This window comes from Nomascus leucogenys, chromosome 3 (assembly GCF_006542625.1).
Source record: "Nomascus leucogenys isolate Asia chromosome 3, Asia_NLE_v1, whole genome shotgun sequence".
NCBI classification, from domain to species: Eukaryota; Metazoa; Chordata; class Mammalia; order Primates; family Hylobatidae; genus Nomascus; species Nomascus leucogenys.
The window spans coordinates 384012-408265 of NC_044383.1; the positions used below are offsets into that span (position 1 = coordinate 384012).

Below are 24254 nucleotides of genomic sequence, written 5' to 3' on the forward strand. Positions count from 1 at the left end.
CGCAGCCGCCCACCTGACACGGCCGGATCCTTTGAAGGTGATCCGGGGACAGTCCCCAGAGCCTGCCTGCGCCTGCCTTGCCCGTTTTCTAGTGTGAAAAGGCAGCAGGTCTGGGTTGCAGAGAACCAGGAGGCTTGTCACAAGCAAGACCTTTCATAACAAAAATGGACAATAAAAAACCAAGTCCTCCTTTAAGCAAAATGCCATGCCATGAGACTGTGGTCGCGGGACCCAGGTGAGGCTGCCGGGCGTGTGTGTGGTGAGCACGCGGTGTCCAGGCCTGTGGGGTCAGGTCGCAGCCCGGGGTGGCCCAGGGCAGCCTCGCTTACCTCGAGGTCCGGCCGGTCCCCAGGGTCCTCCGCCTGCATCCGGCTCAGCAGCGCCTCGAGGTCTTGGCTCAGCCTGGGTTCCAGCGCGGGCTCTGCCACGTACTCGAGGGCGGCCTTCAGCGTGGCCCCCAGAGAGTAGATGTGCGCCTGTGGGCACGACAGGCTGTCAGCTCCAGGGTCTGTGCATGTGCGGCCCCCCCAACCGCGGCCACCGCTTCTCCGGCCCAGGAGCTCGAGTTTCAGGGATTGTGAGATTCCCAAGGGGAAGCAGCCCCCGTGCCCACGCCGCCCACACCCTCACCGCCCGCGCTGCCCACACCCTCGCCACCTGCGCCGCCCACACCCTCACCACTCACACCCTCGCCACCTGCGCTCATGCCACTTGCACCCACGCCGCCCACACTCTCGCCACCCCCGCCGCCACCCATGTCCACGCTGCCCGTGCCCACGCCGCCCGTGGCCTCACCACTTGTACCCACACTGCCCACGCCCACACCACCTGCCTCCACGCCGCCTGTGCCCACACTGTTTGTGCCCACACCACCTGCGCCCACGCTGCTCGCACCCACGCCGCCCGCGCAGTTGGACCTGGATCTGTGCTGGCCCACGGCCCCACCCCTCTGGGCTTTCTGCCCACCGCAGCCTTGAGGGGCACAGACTCCTCTGGCTGCTGTGTCTCCCAAGGGTGGAGCCTTTCAGTGTTTAGGTCGAAAACTTCAAAACTTCAAAAACTGGATTTCAGTAGAAGGAAAGACGGGTTTTTCTTTTTGTTTGAAAGTCTGGGTTTTCCTCCCTTGCCTGAGAACGTGGGCTCTGCACGAGGTCCACCCTGGACACGGCCGCACCACAGGCCTGGACACTTCTTCCCAGGATGGCTGCGTGTGGGGCTTCACCTTCCCCACAAGAGGAAGCAGAACCCAGAGCAGCTCAGGAAGCTGCCCGGGGCCATGTCGCAGGGCACACAGCTCACGTGTGGAGCCAGGACCTGACCCAGGGCCTGCTCTGCCCCCACACCTGTGCTCCCCTCCCGAGGGGAGTCTGGGGCCCCCAAGTGTCCCTCAGTGTCCACGCTTGTCCAGGCTGGCTGAGCGGGCGCACACCCGCGTCCTGGGCTGCCTTGGCCCCAGGCCTCTCCCTGGGTGGTCTCGAGATGTCATCACAGAACCCTGAGACCCGTCTCCCGAGTCCGTTGTGAGGTCCAGGGTGACCAGCGGAGTGTCCAGTCTTCACAGAAAGCCCTGCATCCCGGGGCCCCAGGCCAGCTGGTCATCCTGGCCGACTCCCCCTCTGTCAGGGTCTGTCTCAGGGTCAGGCTGCAGGGACCCAGCCAGATCCCAGGGCCCCTGACTCCACATGAGCCTGACTCCAACCACCATCACCGAGCTCATCCAATTCTGTCAAACTCCATATTCTCCTGAGATGTCTTATTTGAGCAAGACAGAAAGTGTCACAGATAAGAAACCAGGAGCACCCAGCACCCCACACTTTCTTCTCTGGGGCATAAACTGTGCCTCGCAGACGGCTCCACTCCCACAGTCTGGTGTGTGTGTGTGTGGACGGTCCTGGGGCTTCCTGGTCTGGACACGGGCACACACGCAGACACATACGTGCACACCCAGGACACACAGACAGCCAGACACGCATCTCTTCTCTCTCCCGAGCTGCACTCTGCCCTGCATCCTGGCTTTTTCACGGCGTGAATCTCCTTCCAGGTCAGGAACCCAGACTGACCACCTCTGTCCCATGCCTGGCCCTGCCTCTCCGCGGGCCGGTTTCTGCTTCTCTTCCACCCTCTCCCTCCTGCACCCTGTCTGGTGCCCTGGGGCAGCCCACCTGGCACACCAGCCAGGCTCCCAGCCACTGGCCACCCCCACAGACTCCCTGCTGTGCACGCACCTCTGGTAGGGGAACTGGCACCTCCCTGTCCCCTCACGGCTCGCCTGGCACTGGCCCCAGCCACCGTCTCTGCCTTTGCACCTTGGGCCAGGAGCCCCGATGGCTGCTCTGCTGCCAACTCCTGGGGTCTGCTGTGCCATCCTGGGGGGACCTGCCATGCTCTCGTGCCTGGGCCAGGGTCTGCCTCCCTGGGGGACCTGTGACATGCATGTTTGGGCACACAGGGTCCATCCCCTCCGCTCTGATGCTGCTGTGCGTGCTTCCCATGTTCTGCTGTCATGACCGACACTTCAGTGGGTGCCCCAGGTGGCGTCAGTGGATGCCCTGGGTGGCATCTGTGCAGCCACGTCAGGTGTGCAAAGCCTCAATTCCCAGAAGGGGGATGCTGGGTCCCAGGTCACATCCACTTACAATTCTGACAGCTGCGACAAACCCTCCTGATAAATGACCGTCCAGTTTACTCACCTGCCGCAGCCAAGGCGCCAGTCTCTGCAGTTTGCCAATCTGTTAAACTCACTCGTCGAGTTAATTTGCATTTTCGTAATTATGAATGAGACCAAGCATCTGTTCAAATCTACTTGCAGTTTTAATTTTTTCCTCTAAATCCCCATGCAAGGACTATGCTTTCTCCGCTGAGGTAGGGCTGCCGAGTGCCCTGCGCGTCACGCTCGCCTCAGCCTGGGCGCCGCACACACGCTTGCTGTGTCTGTTGCCGGCTTCTAACGTTGTTTATGTGTCTTCTCACATCCAAGAGCTCTAAGCTCTAATGTGGAATCTGACCCGTTCATCTTCAGCAGCTTTGTATGTTCTCCACCCCAAGGCAGCAGGGACAGCTTTCCTTTGTTTCTGCTAATATTTTTATAATTTTAAAATATCCAGACCTAATCTGTTGGAAGCCTCACTCTCTGGGGTGTGAACCTGGAGAGCACCTCTGGCTGGCACCGTAAAGAAGGGCTCCTCCTGCCCGAGACACCGTCCTTGCAGCTGCGGAGCCTCACATCTCCAGGTCTCTGCATGGCCGCAGGAGAGGGGTCCCTCGGAGCCCAGAGGACGCAGTCGGCCCTCGAGGTGCAGAGCCATACGGGGCCTGCCTTGCACTGCTGCAGGGAGCTCAGCATTTCTGCCTTCTGGAAGCTTCTGACCTGAAGGACGGTGCGCCCTGACGGAGGGAAACAGAACTGTGTGCTGCCCGCGGGGGTCAGGAGACAGCGATACCTGGAGAAACAGGTTTCTGTGAGAAGCTGCTGGGATCAGAAACGGCAGTATGTGACTGGGCCACAGGGTTTCTGTGGGAAGACTGTGCTGGAATCTGAGAAACCGCAGTATCTAAGCCGCCGGCTAAGAGCAGCCATTTGAGTGAGTTCCCTGGGGGTCATGCTGCCAGCGAAGGCCCCTCTCAGGAAACAAGGACACTGGAGGCCCCAGGGCAGCAGGATGAGGCTGGACCGCGGGCAGGCATCCGGCAGAGGAAGGGAGGGTGGGGCCCACTCTCCAGGCCTGTGGGCCAGAGAACCCGGGACGCTATCCTGGGAGCACCGAGTGGCCCTGCCTGGCTGGGCCCGGCCATCGGGGGAGGGGAACAGGCCAGAGGGAAGCCGATCAGGCATGAAATGATCACATCTTGGGCCACTGGGCGACGGGGAGACGGGTCGAGGAGGTGGACGTTGCAGCTTCCTGCTCCAGGCCTCAGTGTGGTCCGAAGCCTGCAGCTCCCACGGCGCCTGCACTCACGATGGGCATCCTGGTGGCTCTCGCCTCAAGTGGGGAAGGGCCTGGACACCCACGTGAAGTGGACGTGAAAACTTCCCCATGAGATGCGATTCCTGGGCAAATGGAGTCAAGCCAAATGGGTTTCAGTTCAGCACTGGTTAAAGTTTTTCTCCAAATTGAAAAGGCCGCCTCTCTAGGGGGTAGGAAGCGGGTTCCACTCTCCTGAGTCTCACTTCAGGAAGCCCCTCCTCTGCTCTGCTGGAGATTCTTGGATCAGGGTCCAGGTCAGCCCTGGGAAGCAATTCCAGTGGACTTGAGGTGACTGGTTCAAAGAAGAATTGCTGGCTGTAGCAGTCGGCGTGGTGGGTGCGCCGCAGCCCGGGCCTCAGGGGGACACTGTGAACACGCACCTGGGGGCTCCCAGGGCCGCCTGGGCCCAGACAAGGCCTCGGTGGCCAGGGCTCTGCAGACAAATGGCTGATCAGATTTGGGGCAGGAACCCCACAGAAGGGGCTGGAGCGTCCTGCCACACCAGGAAGTGGGTCAGAGCCCAGCAGAGCTGCATCCCAAGGACCGGGGTGCCTTCTGAGCTTTAGCTGGAATCAGCAGAACGGACCAAATTCCGTCAAAGACGTGTGAATCTTAAATTTATAAGATCATAAAACCAAGCCCACTGGTCCGCGTTGGAGGACGCTGGGACACACTCACTGCTTTGAAAAAGGGTGGATGAAGAGAAGGGGTCGAGCCTCCCACCTCTCTGTCCACAGGGACTGTCTGCTGTGGCTGCCTGGCGTCGATGAGGGCGGCTCTCCTGACAGCAGGAGCCCTGCTTACGAACCAAGGCAAGCTCCAAGGATTCATGGTGGCTGCTGACAGCTGTCAGGGAGCAGACGCCACACGCCCCCCGACAGGCCCTGGTAGGAACCTGAGTCCTACGGCACCCCTGACTGTCCTGGACCTGGCCTTAGGGACAAACCACCAGGTTTTCAACAAAAACCACAAGGAAGAAAGAGAGTCGGGGGTGTGGGGTCATGAGACTCAGGAGGCACGGAGGCAGCCAGGTGTGTGGATCTCACTCAGATCCCGTGGAGAAATGGCGGGAAGAGCAAGATTCGGGTGGCAGAGGGGGGACTGGAACCCTCAGTCCATACCCACCCAGGCTGGGAGTGGCTTGAACGTTTCCAAGTGTGGCCGAGGCTTGGTGGTTACGTGTTAAGAGGGGCCTGATCTTTTAGAGGTAAATCTGAGTCCAGTCAGTTGTGGGTCATTTCTGAGGCTGGGTGGAAAGTCTATTCCTTGAAATTTGCTGTAGTTTCGCTAATGTAGCTTCGCATATGCTGTTCTTATTCTCTCTTTTGTGTATATTTAAAATGTTTCATCGCGAACATTAAAAAAAAGAACTATCCACTGAAAGCCTTGTCCTCACCCAAAGACTGAGAATCCAGTGCCGCAGACATGCAACATGCTACACATGTGTGCCTGTGGCATGCAACATGCGACATGCATGCACACACCACATATATGCACACACCACACTGCACACACATGCATGCTACACACGATACACTCATGTGCCTGTGACACATAACAGACTACATGCATGCACACACACCACATACATGCACACACCACACACACCACACTGCAACACATGCACACTACACACACCATGCTACACACGTGTGCCAATGACACACCACATACATGCACACCACTGCACACACATGCGTGCTACACACATATACCATGCTACACATGTGCCTGTGACACACACACTACATGCATGCACATCCATCGCACATACTACATGGCACACACATGCATGCTATACACCATGCTGCACACACGTGCCTGTGACACATACACTACATGCATGCACGCACACATTACACCACAAACATGCACACACCATAGTTCATACACACGCATGCTACACACATCACACACGTATGCACACCATGCAACACTCATGTGGCCACAACACACCATACCACATGTATGGACACAACACACATTACACACATGCCCATGATACACACACCACATGCATGTACACATCATGCAACACACGTGCTCATGACACATACCACTATATGCATGCACACAGATTACACACGTGTCCATGATACACATCATACTACATGCATGCACACATGGCACACATGTACAAGATGCATGCCACATTACATACATGCACACCATCATACACACATGTGCTTGAAACACCGCACACCATACTGCATACATGTGTGCACAACCCACTCACAGCATAGCATGCCATGCATGTACACACGGGCATGACACAGCACACTACATGCATGCACACACTACATAGATACACACAGACACATGCCATACCACATACATGTGCACACAAAACACACTATATCATATTGCATGCATATGCACACACCATGCACACACACTATACTACATACATGTGCACATGACACACTATACTGTATACATGTGCACAGAGACACACACACAATTGGACATGGACACATTCTCTGCCAGGCAGCAGCTGCATGGGTCCCCAGCAGAAGAGGGTGAGCAGAGGTTGGTGCACAGCTGGGTGATCTGCTGTGGGCTGGGTCAGCTGCCATGCAGGGCAGCAGGGAACACAGACTCAGAAGGCAGAGGCTGTATCTGAATTCTGGCCCTGCCATGGCCTGACCAGGCCAGCTCGGGCACGTCCGCACATTTCTGAGCTGTGCTCAGCTTGACTGTGGACAGTGTTTCTGCAGAGTGGGCAGCGGCATTCTCGGCTGTGGCCAATGGCTTGAGCAGAATAACCCCAGACGGCACCTCTCTCAGCCTAGACGCAGGGGTGCTGAGCAGCACCAAGCACAGCCCAGGTCTCCAGGGGATCTAATACCTGAGGACCCAGAGCACATTAGCAAAACTACAGCAAGTTTCAAGGAACTGGAGCAGGGCCAGCCTCTGTGGGCTACAGGTCAGGGAGGATTCCATGGAGATGTGAGTGAAGCTGTGAGAAGACGAGAGGACACTCCAGGCCAAAGGAGCAACCTGGGCAAATATGTGGAGGCAAAAGTGTGGACCAGAGGTTTGAAAACCCGGCCAAGCATCCAGATGGCCAGGGCCCACTGCACATATGCCTACCAGGCACTGCACACACAGAGGGCAGGAGACCAGCAACAACCCCCCTGGGATCATGCTCTCAACAGTGATTCCCTCAGCCTTGAGAATAGAACTTAGCTCCATACCACACGGAAAGCCAGGGTATTCATTCCTTCCCTCCATTCCCCTTTGTTTCCATCCAGGCACCTGGAACCCATCCGTCCACCCACCCATCCACTTATCCATCCGTCTGCCCATCCCCCATCCACCATCCATCCATCCGCCTATCCATCCACCCATCTAACTACATGTCCACCCATCTATCAACCCATCCTCCACACATTCACCCACCCATCTATCCTCCATCAATCTACCCACCCATGATCCATCCATAAATCCACCCATACGTCTGCCTGTTCATCCACCTATCAATCCATGTATCTACCCATCCACCCATCCATCCATCCACCCATCCATTCCCCACCCATCTATCTATCCGTTCATCCATCCATCCATCCACCCATCCATTCACCCACCCATCCATCCATCTCATCCCTCATCCATCCATCCATCCATCCCACCCATCCATTCCACCCACCCATCCATCCCATCCATCCATCCATCCCTGCATCCACACATCCATCCACCCACCTATCCATCCACCCACCCATCCATCCACCCACCCAACCATCCACCCCACCCATCCATCCATTCACCTACCCATCCATCCACTTAACTGCCCATCCACACATCCATTCACCCATCCACTCACCCATCCATCTACATATTCACCCATCTACCTACCCATCCATTAACCCATCCTCCACCCATCCGTCTTCTACTAATCCACACACTCATCCATCCATTCACCCATCCATCCACACATCCATCTCCTATCTACCCATCCACCCACTACCCATCCTCCACCCATCTATCCACCCACCCATTCATACACTCATCAATCCATCTGCCTGTTCATCCACCCATCCATCCATCCATCTACCCATCCATTTACTCACCCATTCATCTACTCATCTATCTTCCACCCAACCATCCACCCACCCATCCATGTGCCTATTCATCTACCCATCCATCTACTTTTCCTCCTATCCACCTGTTCATCTACCATCCACCCACCCATCCATCCACTCATCCATTCATCTACCCATCCCCCCACTCACCCATTCATCCACTTATCTATCCAACCACATGTCCCACCTACCTATTCACCCACCCACCCATCCACCCACCCATCCATCCACATATCCACCATCCACCTGTCCACCCATCTATCCACCCACCCATCCATTTGTTCATCCACCCATCCACCCACTCATCCATCCACATATCCACCATCACCTGTCCATTCATCCATCCACCTGCCCATCCACCCACCTATCCACCTATCCATCCACCTGGCCATCCACTCATCCATCCCTCCACTCATCCATCATCAATCATCTATGCTCCAACCATCAATCCATTTATTTAGAAAATAACTCAGCAAATAACCTTCTGGTTGTTGGTTGACACTGCCTGCTACACACCTGGTGGTATCAGCAACCTTCCCACTCACTGCCCTTCCTTCTGTGTTGGAAGTTCCCCATCTTCATTTAGTGAACCCTACTCAACCTCAGGTCCCAGTTTAAACTCCACCTTCTCACAGTGGCCTCTGGAGGCCTCTGATGCAAACAAGAGCCTTGGGGCCCCATTCTCACATCCCAGCATTATTGGATCCCCAGCCTGTGGGTCTCACATCAAGTCTGTCACCTGTGTAGACCAGAACCAGCAAGAAGCAGGACCCCACTCACCCTGCTGTCTGTGAGCCCAGACACTTGCTAAGCCTGCATGTCGTGGATGAATGCCAAGCAAACAGGCCAGCGATGGGGGAGGGGTCGGAGTCTTCCAGGCCGGGCCACTGGAGCCCATGGGTGCTCAGGGCAGCAGGGTGGAGAGGGGAGCCTCATGGGGTGGAGACTAGAGAAGTTAAGAAGAGAATGAAAATGACACATAAAAGCCCTAGTGTGTTTGGAAGTTTAGAGACGACTGTTGGGAATAAATGCTTTCCATGGCCACACAGAATAAATCTCACACCCGTGATGCTGGGTGGAGGACTAGCCACCAAAGGCAAGTGCTGCACGAGCCCGCCTGCCCACAGGAGGCACAAAAACAGGAAAACCGCAACCTCTGCTCTATGCTGTCTGGACAGTGACCCGGGGGACAGGCAAGAGCTGCTGCCATCCATCTGGGTGCTGTTTACACAGATGTTCAGTGTGAAAATCCATCAAGTTGTATGTTTGTGATATATGCATTTTTCTGCATGTATATCTCAATAAAAAGTAAGAAAAAACCAATCTGTTCACATTGTTAAATAACTCAGGGGCTAAAGAAGAAATCCCAGTAGAAATAAAAAAAATTAGAAGGAAATGATAATGCAAACATTATGTGGCAAACTCATAGGATGCAACAAAGCCTACGTGTTGAGGAACATTCATAGCCTTAAGTACTCTTACTGATATTGGAAAGGAAGAAAAGCTGAAAGCCAATGACCTAAATGTCCAGCTCAAGTTAGAAAAGGGATGGATCCTAAACTCAGAACAAGGAAGAAAAGAGAGAATGAGAAACAAGAATCAATGGAAAAGAGAACACAGACACGCCAGGAGAGTAGATGGGACACAGAGGAGGCTCTTCAGAAAAATGAATGAACTAAACTCCTAGCAAGACCGAGAAGAGAAAGCACAAATTAACTGTCCAATCAGAGAATCGGGGCGACCTGCAGCTAATGCAGCGGCTGAAGAGGAGAGCACCTGCAGCTGAAGGCCAGAGATTTCACAAACATAAAAAGTAGACCCACAGCTGACTCAGTAAGAAACACCAGAGATCAGTCCGGTGACTATTTTTTTAAGAGGTGGGGTCTCACTCCCCTGCTCAGGCTGGAGTGCAGTGGTGTAATCACGGCTCACTGCAGCCTTGAACTCCTGGGCTCACGCAGTTCTCCCGCCTCAGCCTCCTGAGTGGCTGGGGCTACAGGTACATGCCACCATGCCCAGCTAATTTTTAAAATTTTGTGTAGAGACAGGGTCTCACTTTGTTGCCTAGGCTGGTCTCTAACTCGGGTCTCCAAGTGATCCTCCTGACTCGGCCTCCCCAAATCTCCCTGTGCTGGGATTATAGGGGTGAGCTACTGTGCCCAGCCAGTCCTGTAGCTATTAAAAACTGAGCAGTAGTTAAAAATCTTTCCTAAAGAAAACAGGTGGCCCTGTGAGTTTTACCTGACTTTCAAGGAACAGATCGTCCCATTCTTATATAAACACGACAAAGAAAGGGAGAGGGTGCTGCCTATACAGGATTAGAACAATCCTGAGGCCAGTGAAAACATCAACAAAATGGAAAATCGCCAGTCCACTCCAATATGCACAACAATCTGAAGCAAGCATTAGGAAATCAAATTAAACAGTGTATACGAAAGGCAAGACACCTGGCCAATTTAGGTTTTTCTATGTAAGAAAGGATGATTTAATATAAGAAAGATGTGAATATGAAAATCTTAAGAAAAAATTAAAGGATCATGTCACAGGATGCAGAAGAAACATCTTGTAAAATTGACACACACTCACGATAAAACTCTGCATCGAGGGACTCGTGGTGGAGCGGGCGCCATTCTGGATGAGGAAGGTGAAAAGCACTCTTTTTAGAATGGGGGATGGGGGGGTGGCCAGTTTCTCCCTGAGATGGGACAGTGCTCAGCCTCACACTGCTTCTGACCAAGACTCATTGCTGTTCCTTGCTGCATCGAGTAAGAGAAGGAAGGAAAACCTGTAGCAGGACCATCGGATAGGAGGAACCAACACTTGTTTCTTTGTCAGTGATCGATCAGTTAAATAGGGAAAATAAAATAATCTGTAAGTTATTAGAAATATTAAAAAAAACTTTAGCAAGATGGCTGGATATAAAATAAAGATACTAAAGTGAATTGTGGCCAGACACAGTGGCTCATGCCTGTAATCCCAGCACTTTGGGAGGCCAAGGTAAGAAAATCACTTGAGCCCAGGAGTTTAAGACCAGCTTGGGCAACATAACAAGACCCTGCCTCTACAAAAATAAAGATGAAAACATGAGCTGGTGCGGTGGTGTGTGCCTACAGTCTCAGCTACTCAGGAAGCTGAGGTGGGAGGATTGCTTGAGCTCAGAAATTTGGGGCTGCAGTGAGCTACGCCACTGTGCTCCACCCTGTCTCGAAAGAAAAAAAAAGTGCAATGCATTTCTGTAGACTAGCAACAAACAAACAGAAAAATGCAATTAAAAAGAGGACAATACAATCGGCCGGGGCCAGGGGCTCCTGCCTTTATCCCCAGCACTTTGGGAGGCCAAGGAGAGAGGATCACTTGAAGGCAGGAGTTCGAGACCAGCCTGGGCAACAGAGTGAGGCCCCATCTCTAAAAAAATTTAAAAACATTAACTGGACATGGTGGTGCACACTTGTAGCCCCACCTACTTGGGAGGCTGAGGTGGGAGGATCACTGGAGCCCAGGAGGTGGAGGCTGCAGTGAGCCGTGATTGCTCCAATGCACTCCAGCCTGGGTGACAGAGCGAGACCCTGCCTCGAAACCAAAACAAAACAAAAAGAGGACAATGAATTTTAGAATAGAATCAAAAAACATCACATTCCTGAGGAAAATCTAATAAACGATACCTAAGACCCCTAACAGCAAAACTTTACGACGTTAAACTAACTTCAGGTGGACCAAATGTGAAACAAAACTTAAAACTCTTGGTAGAAAATATCAGTGACTATCAGCTCAGCCTTGAAACGGGAAAGGATTCTTGTGAAGGTTAGACCCTAACTGTAGAAGAAGCATTAAAACACTTGATTATATTAAAATCGAGCAACTACTTTTCAGCAGAGGACGCCGTCAGCCAGCTTTTCTCTGAGTGTGGCTCAAGAGGTTAAACTCTTCCTGTAATGATGCCAAGACGGCATTCGCCTTGGTCACTCTCATTCCCTCATGAGCGGACAGTGGAGTTAGGGTTAGGGCTGGGGTTGGGCTTGGGGCTGGGGCCACGTGATGTGATATCACAGGCGACTGAAGCAGAAGCTGCCATGAAAATCCAGGCGTTTTCCACAACCCAGACGTGAAACATTTGCAAATATGCAACCCAATGCCACTCTTCTCACTAATATTGGAGGGAAAGATATTCTTCATAAAAACGTTATATATGTTAACATGCAGTGGGTATTGTGATTTTTAAATGAACTAATAGATAACTGAAAATGTCTTGGTTTTAATTTACAGCATCATAAACACGAAGAGACAGAACTCACATAAGCAAACGCTCTTGGGGGCAGGCAATACTTCTTAGGGTTATAAACCTTCACTGGAGAGGCATTCCTCACCCACATCCCCTATGACGCACGAAGGAGACGCAGCGCGGTGCCATCCTGTGCGCGAGACCCCAGGCCCCTGCCACACCTGCGTCCTGCAGGAGCCAGACCCCAGGCCAGACCCCAGGCCCCTGCCACGTCCACGTCCTGCAGGAGCCAGACCCCAGGCCAGACCCCAGGCCCCTGCCACGTCCACGTCCTGCAGGAGCCAGACCCCAGGCCAGACCCCAGGCCCCTGCCACGTCCACGTCCTGCAGGAGCCAGACCCCAGGCCAGACCCCAGGCCCCTGCCACGTCCACGTCCTGCAGGAGCCAGACCCCAGGCCAGACCCCAGGCCCCTGCCACGTCCACGTCCTGCAGGAGCCAGACCCCAGGCCAGACCCCAGGCCCCTGCCACGTCCACGTCCTGCAGGAGCCAGACCCCAGGCCAGACCCCAGGCCCCTGCCACGTCCACGTCCTGCAGGAACCAGACCCCAGGCCAGACCCCAGGCCCCTGCCACGTCCACGTCCTGTGGGACTAGCGATCCTCACACCGTGCTCTCAGGCGTGCGGTTGGGGGGGTTCCACGAGCCACACTTCCTCCTGGGCACACACCTTGCCCAGATCTCTTCTTGGTGTACACACCAGGAAACACCTGCGTACCCCTTGGTCCCCCCACAAGCGGGGATTTAAATGTAGCGTTTCACCCGACAGGATAACATGCAGCAGGCGCCACATTACGGGCACACAGTGCTCTGCAGATGAAGTTTAACAAGAAATACACAAAAGGAAGTCCCAGAAGATCACAGATGGCCTCAACTCTTTTCAGAAAGTTAAAAACAGCGCCGATGAAACAATAGGACTTGGAGAAATGTGCAACGCAGGATGAAAATGAAGGAATGCAAGTCCCACGGGGGAACCATGGAGTGGGGGGGCCGGGCACGGGCTGGGCTGAGGTCACGTCCAGGTCCGAGCTGGATTATGACGTGACTAGGAACGCAAGCACAAAACTAAAACTCCCTCACATGCACCAGGGATCACAGCCACCAGGCCACGTGCTGCATCACAGCCACCAGGCCACGTACTGCGTCACAGCCACCAGGCCACGTGCGTCATCACAGCCACCAGGCCACGTACCGCGTCACAGCCACCAGGCCACGTGCTGCGTCACAGCCACCAGGCCACGTGCTTCATCACAGCCACCAGGCCACGCGCCGTGTCACAGCCACCAGGCCACGTGCTGCAGGGACTTGGGCTATGGACACTGGGGTGCACTAAAACATAGGAGCCCTGCAGCAGAGGCCTCCTGGGGCACCCTGCCCACCTCCCAGGGCGAAGAGCTCCAGCCTCACTTGTTTCAAAGTGAAAGTAAGCAGGGCACGGGAAGCCATCCCAAAACTCTTCTTTCCTTGTTTTTGAGACAAGGTCTTGCTCTGTTGGCCAGGCTGGAGCACAGTGGTGCCATCTCGGCTCACTGCAGCCTCGACCTCCTGGGTTCAAGAGATCCTCCTGCCTCACACTCCCGAGTAGCTGGGACCACAGGCGTGCACCGCTGCGTCGGCTAGTTTTTGTATTTTTAGTAGAGACGGGGTTCGCCATGTTGGCCAGGCTGGTCTCGAACTCCTGGGCTCAAGCGATCTGCCTGCCTCGGCCTCCCAGAGATTCCCTCCTGGGATCACAGGAGTGAGCCACCATGTCCAGCCCCCAAAACTCTTCTTTCAAGGTCAAATTTTAAGGTCATGACACAGCTGATGGGCTTTTATTGGGAAGATCGTTGAGTTCCTAGTTACTTGTTATTTGTTAAGGATCGCTTTACTTTCTCTGCCCATGGGCTTCGTGACAGTAGGAACCACCAATGGGCCACTCCCTGCCCAGGGACAGAGCCCAGCCTGATGGACTGATCGAGCCTGAACGCCCCGGGGTGACTCCGCCCCTTTCCAGCCGGCCACACACGTGCTGACCCTGAGGCGCTGGGCTGCCGTTGCCCGACTCGTCCCACGCAAAGTGTCCCTGAGGGGCTGCACGGGGTCTGCTCTAGGAGCAGCAGCCTCTATGACTCTGCCGGTGAGGCCCCCAGGGTGGCCCACACCCACGCCCATGCCCAGGAATTGTGCCTGGAGGCCTTGTCTCTGCAGAGGCTGTGAGTGGCCCGGCTGCTAACTCCCTCAGAGGAGCTGTGATTCCCCGCTGATCATCACTGGTCATTTTGGTCACTTTTAACATGTTAAGTGTAGTAAACTCGCATTCCAGAAAACCTGCTATAAAATGGTAATGATGACAAACGTGGCCAAAGCCTCTGCCCACAGTCCGAGCTGCCCACAGAACCCACAGTCCCAGAGAATCCACAGTCCGAGCTGCCCACAGAACCCACAGTCCGAGCTGCCCACAGAACCCACAGTCCCAGAGAACCCACAGTCCGAGCTGCCCACAGAACCCACAGTCCCAGAGAATCCACAGTCCCAAGGAATCCACAGTCCGAGCTGCCCACAGAACCCACAGTCCCAGAGAATCCACAGTCCCAAGGAATCCACAGTCCGAGCTGCCCACAGAACCCACAGTCCCAGAGAATCCACAGTCCGTGCTGCCCACAGAACCCACAGTCCCAGAGAATCCACAGTCCGAGCTGCCCACAGAACCCACAGTCCCAGAGAATCCACAGTCCGTGCTGCCCACAGAACCCACAGTCCCAGAGAATCCACAGTCCGTGCTGCCCACAGAACCCACAGTCCCAGAGAATCCACAGTCCGAGCTGCCCACAGAACCCACAGTCCCAGAGAATCCACAGTCCGTGCTGCCCACAGAACCCACAGTCCCAGAGAATCCACAGTGCGTGCTGCCCACAGAACCCACAGTCCCAGAGAACCCACAGTCCGTGCTGCCCACAGAGGATGCTGCAGGGGACGAAGCAGGTGTGCCCCAGAGGCCGTCCCTATGGCCCAGTGAACCGGGCAGCAGTGGCTCTGCTCCCGGCCAGAGGCCACTCGCAGAGGTCGCCCCAAGGCAGGTGCGTTTCTGAGTTAATGGCAGAAGCCACCTCAGAGGTAAAGGGGGGGCGTGGCACGTTACCCTCACCGGCACTTACCTCAAAGGTGTTCCCGGTCACGTCAAACTCGGGGGGAACGAAGGCACCCTCAGGGTCGTCTTGGGGAGGAGAGTGAGGAGAGAAGGCTTCTGGTCACACCTGCGAACCTGAACCCGCCAGCCGGGAAGGGCCTGGAGGGGAGCGGCCCCAGGTCCCCTCCCCGCACACCTGGTGTTCCCAAGGTCCCCTCCCCGCAGACCTGGTGTCCCCAGGGTCCCCTCCCCGCAGACCTCGTGTCCCCAGGGTCCCCTCCCCGCAGACCTCGTGTCCCCAGGGTCCCCTCCCCGCAGACCTGGTCCCCAGGGTCCCCTCCCCGCAGACCTGGCATCCCCAGACCATTTTAGGCCATGAAAAAGGGAAATCAGCTCCTTAACGGTTATGGTGGGAAATGGGTTCCAAAGTGGAAGAGGGAAGGGTTCTACCGCTTTCCCAAGAAGGAAGCTGAAGACATTCACCAGGGAAAATCAGCTCCCGGGCAGGGGCCACGCAGTGGGAGCAGCTGGCCCACTGAGGCGGGGGTGTCCCACCCTCCCGGGCCTGCGCCCACTCACAGCAGGGCAGGCGGGACTGGCCCAGGGGAGACAGAAGAGGTGCACAGCCTGCCCTTAGGGGAAGTCCTGAGTGGAGGGGGTTCAGGGCGGGCCAAGTGTCCCTCTGGCATCTGAGGGTGGGCGTGACTGCCCTGGCACAGCAGGCACCCCCACGGACCCTCAGCCACTCTCCAGCCTGAGTCCCTCCCAAGGAAGAGGTGTCCACAGGAAACCCGGGTCCGGGCATGCCCCCAGCATCCACTCTGGCAGAGCCAGTGCTCACATCCACCCTGAAAGGAACCTCCGCCCCACACGCCCGCCGCCACCGCCGCCGCCTCACCGCTGAGCTGCTCCATGAAACACACGTTCCCGCTGGTGTTGAAGGCCAGGGTGTCGGGCGTGATGCACAGGCTCTGGAAGATGGCGGCGTGGGCCACACTCTGCATGGACAGGCTGCACTCCAGGCACACGGCCCAGGCTTCCTGCTCGCTGAGGCCGCGGTCTCGCAGGGAGAGGATGTCAGCCAGAGACACGTTCTCCTGCCAAGACAGACCCTGGCCGTGAGCCCGGCAGGACCCCCAGCCAGGCCCCGGCACCCCCACCAAGACGATTCCCTGGGGAAACGGATGACTTGTGGCAGCATTTCAACGCGTGGGTCAGGGAAAGGGCTTCAGGCCACGTCTCATTTTGTTTCAAGAGTCGTCCTGCTGTTCCCTGGACGTCAGAGCCACGGAACATTTGGTGGCACCATTGGTGTGCTGCCCGGAGCAGGTGTCTGCTCCTGGAGCCTGGGCACGGGGCCTTCCTCCCGGAGGCTCAGCCAGAGCTGCTGGGTCACCTGCTCCATGGGGCACCTCTGACCCCACAGGCTCACGGCAGGACCGGCCTGTGGAGGCTGCCAATAGATGAGCGAGGCGATGGGGTGGACATCCCCAACTGTGGACTCGTGCAGAGCTAACGGGGCATGATCCTGACACACTCACACGACGTACAACCACACACGCTGCCAACATTTGTTCCAGGCAGTTCACACGGAGGACACAGTCACGTAGGTTCCCTCCACGTGGCTCGGCTGCCCCCATGTGGGCTCACCTCCAAATCCAAGTGGGCTCCTGGACTCCGTGAGGGCTCGGCTGTGATCACAATGGTTGCCGCCAACACCCACACCCACCCTGAATGAACATGCACACGCACAAACATACCCACTTAGCACACGTGTGCTCACCCTCACAGACACACGCATCCCCATACATGCAACCCACACGGACACACGCCAACACAGGGCACGCTTACATAGTAACACTCAGACACTGGTGCAAGGCGTGTGCACACAGTTCCATCCTTTTCACACACACACACTCATGCACTGAGAACAGACATCCTCATGCACACACACACCTCACACATACATACTACATGCCACCGCACACATGCCTAACATTGATCACATGCATGCACACTCAGACACGTATACCAGCACACACCCTCACAGGAACACACAAGGCTGCACTATCCACACTTGCACGCACTCCAGAGTATGGAGCTGAAGGCTCTCTTGAGTGTGCTGCTCCCCGGCCAGGGCACCCCATGTGCAGGTAGGAGGGGGGTGGCTGGGGGCTGCAGCCTGGACATGTGGGTGGGGTTAAGAAAGGCTCTGGACACAGGGCCTCGGAGGACGGGGCAGGTGACGAGGAGGCAGAGGCCCCCTCTCCCCCAGTGCACAGGGCGACTCTGGCTCTACCGGCACCACTGGGCTGGTGTCCTGAGAGGCACCTCCCGCCTCCGGTCCCCTTGCCCTGCCCCAGCGGCTGGCACTGCAAGAGGCCCCCCAGGCACAGGAAAGGGACGAAGGGCTCAAACCAAAGCAGGAGGCCAACAAATGACGGGATCAGGGCAGGGGCGCCCGGTGGGGTCTGGCCATGGGGCTGGGTCTGCGTCTGTTCGTGGGGTCCTGGCACATCCCCTGTCCATCTCCTTCTTGCGATCGAGGGAGGGGCTTGATGACATCATTTCCCAGGCCCTTCCAGCTCTTTCTATGGCAGGAATCTCCCTGCCCCGTTCCTGTGGTCCCTGATTGATCAAAGGTGTTTCTGATTTGGGCTCAAGCCTGCAGCCCTCTTAGCACCACCCAGGACTCCTCAGGACTCCAGGGAGCCCGAAGCTCCCAGCGACGCCTGTGGGGCTGGTTAAAGAGGCGCCTGGGCACTGTGTACACACAAACACATGCACATACATGCACACACCCATGCACCTGCACACACAGGCACACACATATGTACACACTCCTGTGCACTGGCACACACATGCACACAGTGCAACGTGCCCACGCACACATGCCTGCAAACACGGGCACAGACGTGCACTAAGCGGTAAATAAGTCTGAGGACCGCGTAGGTTGTGCTGCTTAGGAGGAAGGGAGTCAGCACGATGCGCGTCTCAGCCGGTCCCCGTCCCCCTGCGGGGCCCTGGGGTGCCTCTGGCTGTTGCTCATAGGTCAGGGGCCTGCCGCCAGCTCACACAGTGGTGTCGAGACACGTGGACCCAGGAAGGGAGCCCAGGCCAGCCGTGCCAGCAGGGCCACCCCTCACACACAGCACGCCCTCCTGCTCGGACCTGCAGGGGAGATGCCTGGCGATGGGCAGGCCCCTCCTCCCCTCAGGGAAGGTGGACACCTGGAGCCCCAGCACCCATGAGAGGTGGGCGTGTCTGAATTCCGTCGGAGATTCTCTGGATGACTTTAGCGGTGAATTCCATGGCGTCTGTGGCTGAAGCCTCCCCTCAGGGACAGGATCGTCTCAGCCTCTTTGGGGCTGTCCAGAGGGTGGGCTTCTGCTCACACGGGGTCCTGAGACAGCGGGGTCCCCCGGCCACCCAGGGGGTCTTGTCACGCGCTGAGGGCTCCCAGGCCTGAACTCTGGGCCCTGGGTCACCTGCCCTCTGGGACCTGCAGCCTCCACCCTGCTCTGGCACAGGTGAGAGGAATTAGCCCCCCTTGCCCGAATCCACAGTGGCTGGGTGAGCGAGGGGGGATCAGATGAGCCAAGAGGCCAGGACAGGACGAGAGAGACTGGGAGAGACACAGGCAGCACTCACCAGCCTGGGGATCCCACGTCCGTGGGGCGCCCCCCGCATCCCAGCAGACACCCCCACGACCACCCTCGAGGTCAGGAGCTATCTGGGCATCCTGTAGTCACCTCCAGAAGGGGCCCTTGGAGTCCCCGGGGCTCTCAGCCTTGCTACCAGGTGGGTTCAAGTCCACAGCTAGGCCAGGAAGCCTCGTGCTCAAGTAAAATACGCCCAGCTGGGCTGCGGGGCTGCCGAGGTGGCCTCGACAGTTTAATGGGCTGTGGCAGACACTTGGGAAAGAGGTGACGTGCTGTGAATAGCAACGCCGGCCTCGGCTGGCCGACGCCTGTCTGTCTGCCCAGCGCCTCCTCCTGCGCACCTGCCTGCCCAGCACCCATGAGGGCCCCACGGCAGGCTGGGGCCTCGTGACTTTCCACACTTCAGCCTCTCCTGCCCCTGCCAACACAGTCTGACCTTGTCGTGGCTGGCCAGCCTTCAGTGACTCCGTCTGCTGGCACAGACCCAGCCTCTTGGGCAGGCCCAGAGGGTTCTTCATGACCTAGCCCAGGCCACCGACCACCCACCCTGCCCCTCACCATCCCTAGCAGGGCGTGCCTGGGTGAACCATGGGGTAGGCCTGAGAGTGGGGACCACTTAAGACCTGTTCCTTGCACGGCAGGAAAGACTGGTCCCCACTTTGCAATTGTGTGGCCACCAACTCCACCCCATCCCAGGTGGGAGGAGGGATTCGGGAAGGCAGGTGGACATGAACCCCCAGACTGGGCTGCTCTTCAGGGCAGCAACACATCAGCCAGTCCCTGGGTCTCAAAGGGCAGCCAGTCCCTGGGTCTCAGAGGGCAGGGCACGCTTCCCAGTGAGGACCCTTATCTCATGGCAGGTCCCCATTAGGGGCTCCTGTGCATTCGGAAAGCTCCCACACCCCCCGCCACACTGCCAGGCAGACTTCGAGCCAGGGTTACACAGGGACGCCTAGATCATGTGGCACATTTCAAATACACTGTCTTATGACCAGCTGATTTTTTTCAGCCGTGGGATTCTAACAGGACCAATACAAAACTCCAATCACTGCTGGGAGCACTGGCTGCCAATCCCCAGGGCTCCTGGCAGCTCTCTCCACACTGCCAGGCCCCCACCACAAAACCACCTCAGCTCCCGAGGTGCCTTCTGCTCTGAGCTCGTCCTGGCACAGATGTCACATGGACCCTGCAGCGGGAATGTCCTCTTCTTTACCGGGAGCCCCCAGCCGTGTGCCCCTCCGGGGAGCAACTGCATCCTGTCCAGCCTCAGATTCTGAGCCCAGCCTGACACCAACACACAGGAGGTTCTGGGAGGAACTTGCTGAACTCCGGGAGGGATGCCAGTGCTGCCTGCCTCTCAGGGGCCCGGGACACGTCCTGCTCTGGCACCCAAACCGGTGCACCCTTTTCGTCTCATCTGAATCCCCATGGGGCAGCCAGCATTGCCCACCCATCGACTCCGGCCGCCTGGCCTGTGTGCCTCTTCTGCAGCCGCTATTCTGCCTGTATTGCACTGTTCTGCCCCAGATCCCATATCCCCATCCACAGTGGCTGAAATCTCATGGGAATCCCGGGCAGGACACCTCCTCCAGGAAGCCCTCCTTGCATCACCCCCACAGAACATCTCCCTGTCTATTGTGTACTGGTGGTTCTTTGCCTGTACTGACCCAGCGGTGCCGCCTGCAGGTGGCCAGGGATCCAACCTGCTGGCCCACTTGCTGATGCTCTGGTGGGTTCCAGCTGAGAGTGTTCTCACACATGCGCGGCCACGTGTCTCTGGGGCCCACACCATTGTGAAGTTGCTGGGACACAGGGCACTGGTGCCTTCTACTTCACCAGCGAATGCTGGGCTGTTTTCCAAAGAGGCTGCTCCATTTGTCCTCCCACTGGCGCGAGGGAGAGCTGCTGTGTCGTCCTTGCCAGCACACGCCGCTGTCCGCTCTTCAGTTCTTGCCAGCCTGGCGGTCTTGGGAAGGCATTCATGGGGGTGTATTTTGCATTTCCCTGATTGCAATGAGCAAACATCTTTTCACATGTTCAGCAGCCATTTGGATTTTCTCTGGGACCATGTCAAGGGAGGGACATTCCAGGGGCTCCGATGGGTGTCCATAGGGGTCTATTTCTTGACCCCATCGTTGAGCCAGCCGTTATAATTAGCTGTAGAATGAGTGAGTTCCTACATCTTACGCAGCCTGGATGTGTCCTGGGCCCGGCGCCACCGCGCTTTCCCGGCAGCTGCCCTGCACCCTTGGCCTTCCCGGCACTCTGGGAGGATGATGCAGCCTCACCGTGCCCTCACCTCACCCAGGACAGTTTTCCGATGCAAGTCAGGTGCAGCCACGTGCCCCGATGGAGATTTCAGAACCTTTCAAGCCAAACACGTGCGGGAAGCAGAGTCTGAACTCCAGGGGAGTTCTGAGACACGGGGTGTGTTGGGCTCAGTGCTGGGCACAGGGTTGGGCCAGGGACCACCCCTGATGCTTTCCAAGAGTGTCTGCGAAGGGCCCAGCTGAACGTTCCCACTGCACGCTGCTAACTCGGCGGCACCACAGTTCATCTGGAGGCCTTGGTGGCCGTCACAAGATGGAGCCCCCCACCCCAGCACTGTGCTGGGCAGGAGCTGTCTGGTCGGCCGGAGGACACTGGTGTGTGCGTGGGGGTGGGGAGCGGGAGTAGGGAGCGTGCAGAAAGACAGCCTGTGGCTCCAAGTGGGCTCACGCCTGGCGCGGCGTGTTCTGTGTGCGTGGCACCGGCTGCTGCCTCCGTGTGGGGCGCGGGGAGGCCCTCAAGGCTCAGGCCTCTGATGCACGAAGGAGCTGTGGGAAGAGCTGCGTCCTCAGGGCGGCCTCCCAGAGTGATGAGGAGGCGGCCTCCTAACAGATACCCTGGGATGTGTCCTGGGGCGTTTCTGAAGGCTGCGGGCTGCCCTTGCCTCTCGGTCAGAGCCGCGGTGATCTTCGAAGCTTTATTGACTCCCCTGGCTGCTCCTCTCTGCAGCCTTCAACTGCACCAAATCCAGGCCATGGTGGGGGCGGGGGCAGTGCCAACCCCCGCACAGCCTCAGCCGTTTCTAGGTGGCCAGGCAGAGGGCCTCCTGGGGCTGAACCTACCCAGAAGGACGGTGCTTCCACAGCAGAAACTCCCGGTCCCTTCAGAGCCCACTCCCCTGGGGCAGTGGGTGGGGACTGCGACGGGATCAGGCCCGGGGCTGCTGCAGCCGGGATTCCCTGCTCCAGCTTTGCTCGGCCGGCTTTAAAGGGAGGGCGCCGCAACATCCCACTAATGGCTGCAGGTGACGACGCTGTCACCCGGAGACACAGGCGCCCAGCGTCTGGGCTCTTGCCTGTTGGAGGTTTGGCAGATCTCGGATCCCTGGAGGATGAGGGTCCCTTTGGGAGCTGCTGCATCCCCTGGGGGCTGCTGCATCCCCTGGGGGCCACCTCTTATGCTTCCGGGCCGGGCTTGTCCACTCCATCCCAGCCAAGCCAGAGCTGAGCTACAGGGTCAGACCCAGCCAAGGTGGGGTCTGGGCAGCCGGTGCTGTGGGGTGGGCGGTCCATGAGCAGAAGCGCCAGGGTATGCAGATGGCAGGCAGAGCCCCTCTGCACCTTGCGAGGTAGGGGGGTCTTGGGTGAAGGCCCGCAGAACCAGAGAGCAGGAAGCAGCTCTCAGTCTCGGGGGGCAGTCATCCAGCGCTCCCCCCACCCCCCGCTCCTGAACCTCAGCTCCGGGGACCTCATCCCCCAGCTCCTGAGCGGCGCCTGATTGGGCTCTGCTGCCCTGCGCCCCGCTGGCCTCCTGGGGCCCGGCAGGGAGTAAGCAGACCCCCCTCCGTCCTCCTCACTGCCCCCACACTGTCCCGCCAGGGTTTCCACCAGGAGCCACCGCGCACCAACTTCTGCAGGGGCTGCCCACCCGCCGCCGTCCCGTGCGCATTCGGGGGTGCTGTCCCCTCCGGGTGAAAATCCTAACGCGGGGGCTGAGAGCGGCGGTGGGACCCCCTCGGCCAAGGAGGGCGCCTGGGGAGGCGGGAGCTCACAGCCCCTCCCGGGTCCTCCCCCCGGGCGCTCTCCGCGGACCCCTCGGCGGCGGAAGGGGCCCCCCAGTGGGGCCGGGGGCTCACCTCGTCCTCGGGGAGGGTGGGCAGCGGCTCGAAGTCGTAGAAGTCCAGGTCTTTGCCGTCCTCCTCGTAGAGATCCGCCGCGGCCGGGTCCATGGCCTGCATCCTGCGGCCGCGCCGCGCACCGCCCCCGGGGCCTCCGGCTGGGCTGGGCTGGGCTCGGCTACGCGCGCCCTGGCTCCATGGAGACGCGCCCGGCCGTCGCCCGCCCCCGCCCGCCCGCCGCTGCCGCAGTGTCTCCGGGGTACGCGGGCAGGGATACTGGGCAGGCCCGGGGGGCGCGGGGGCTGCGCGGCGCTGTCCGGACCCGGCGCCTAGGGGACGTCGCTCCTTCCTGGGGGAGGCACCGGGGGCGGAGCCAGGCGTGTGGCCTCCGCGGGGAGCCACGGGGTCTGCGCCTCACCTGGGCCCCAAGGGTCGAGGGGCGGAGCCGGCGCCCAGGAAAGCTCAGATGGGTCGACCCCCCTCGCCGGCTCCCACCGCCCCCGTCCCACCCCCGCTGCCGCCGGGCGGGGCTGCCGCAGTCCCGGGGTGGCCTCTGCAGAGGCGTTGGGCAGGGCAGGGCCGGGCGGCGCCCGGGGTGGGGGGCGGGGCCGCCGGGCGGCGGCGCCCGGGAGGGGGCGGGGCGGTCGCTGGGCCGGGGTCCCTCCTGAGCGAGGGTCTTTCGGAGCCCGGGGGTGTTGGGGATGGGGCAACAACGGTGCCCCATCCCCACCTGGAGGCGTCGGAGAGACCCACGGGGCACCCGACCTTCCCTGGTCCTGGGGGGCCCTAAGAGGTCCTGGGGCTCTTGGTTGACCTCTTCCTGCCCCAAAGTTCCCCCGGGGCTTTCTTCAGCGCCAGGGTGACCCCGGCCCACCACGGTAGGGCCGCGGTCAGGAGAAGAGCCAGGATAGATAGCCCCAAGCTCGGCCAAGGGGCAGGGAGGGTGGAGGAGAATCTCACCTTCCCTGGCCGCCCCCAGCACTCCCACAGGAGAGGGGCGGTTTCGGGGCCAGGCTGTCAGCTCCCCCTCCATGTGGCTGGCCAGGCACACAG

At 58.3% G+C, this 24254-nt stretch overlaps 1 protein-coding gene across 1 annotated transcript in view; it reads right to left on the reverse strand.

Moving 5' to 3' along the window:
- The window catches only part of KNDC1 (kinase non-catalytic C-lobe domain containing 1), a 65638-nt gene extending 41862 nt beyond the window's left edge, over positions 1 to 23776 (reverse strand). Inside the window, exons 1-4 of the mRNA XM_030804944.1 lie at positions 23220 to 23776; positions 16333 to 16531; positions 15463 to 15521; positions 330 to 476 (exon numbers count right to left, since the gene is read on the reverse strand). Of these exons, the coding sequence (XP_030660804.1) occupies positions 330 to 476; positions 15463 to 15521; positions 16333 to 16531; positions 23220 to 23321 (507 nt within the window). The 5' untranslated portion in view covers positions 23322 to 23776. The remainder of the gene's footprint in view (positions 1 to 329; positions 477 to 15462; positions 15522 to 16332; positions 16532 to 23219) is intronic.
- Between the last annotated feature and the right edge of the window lie 478 nt (positions 23777 to 24254).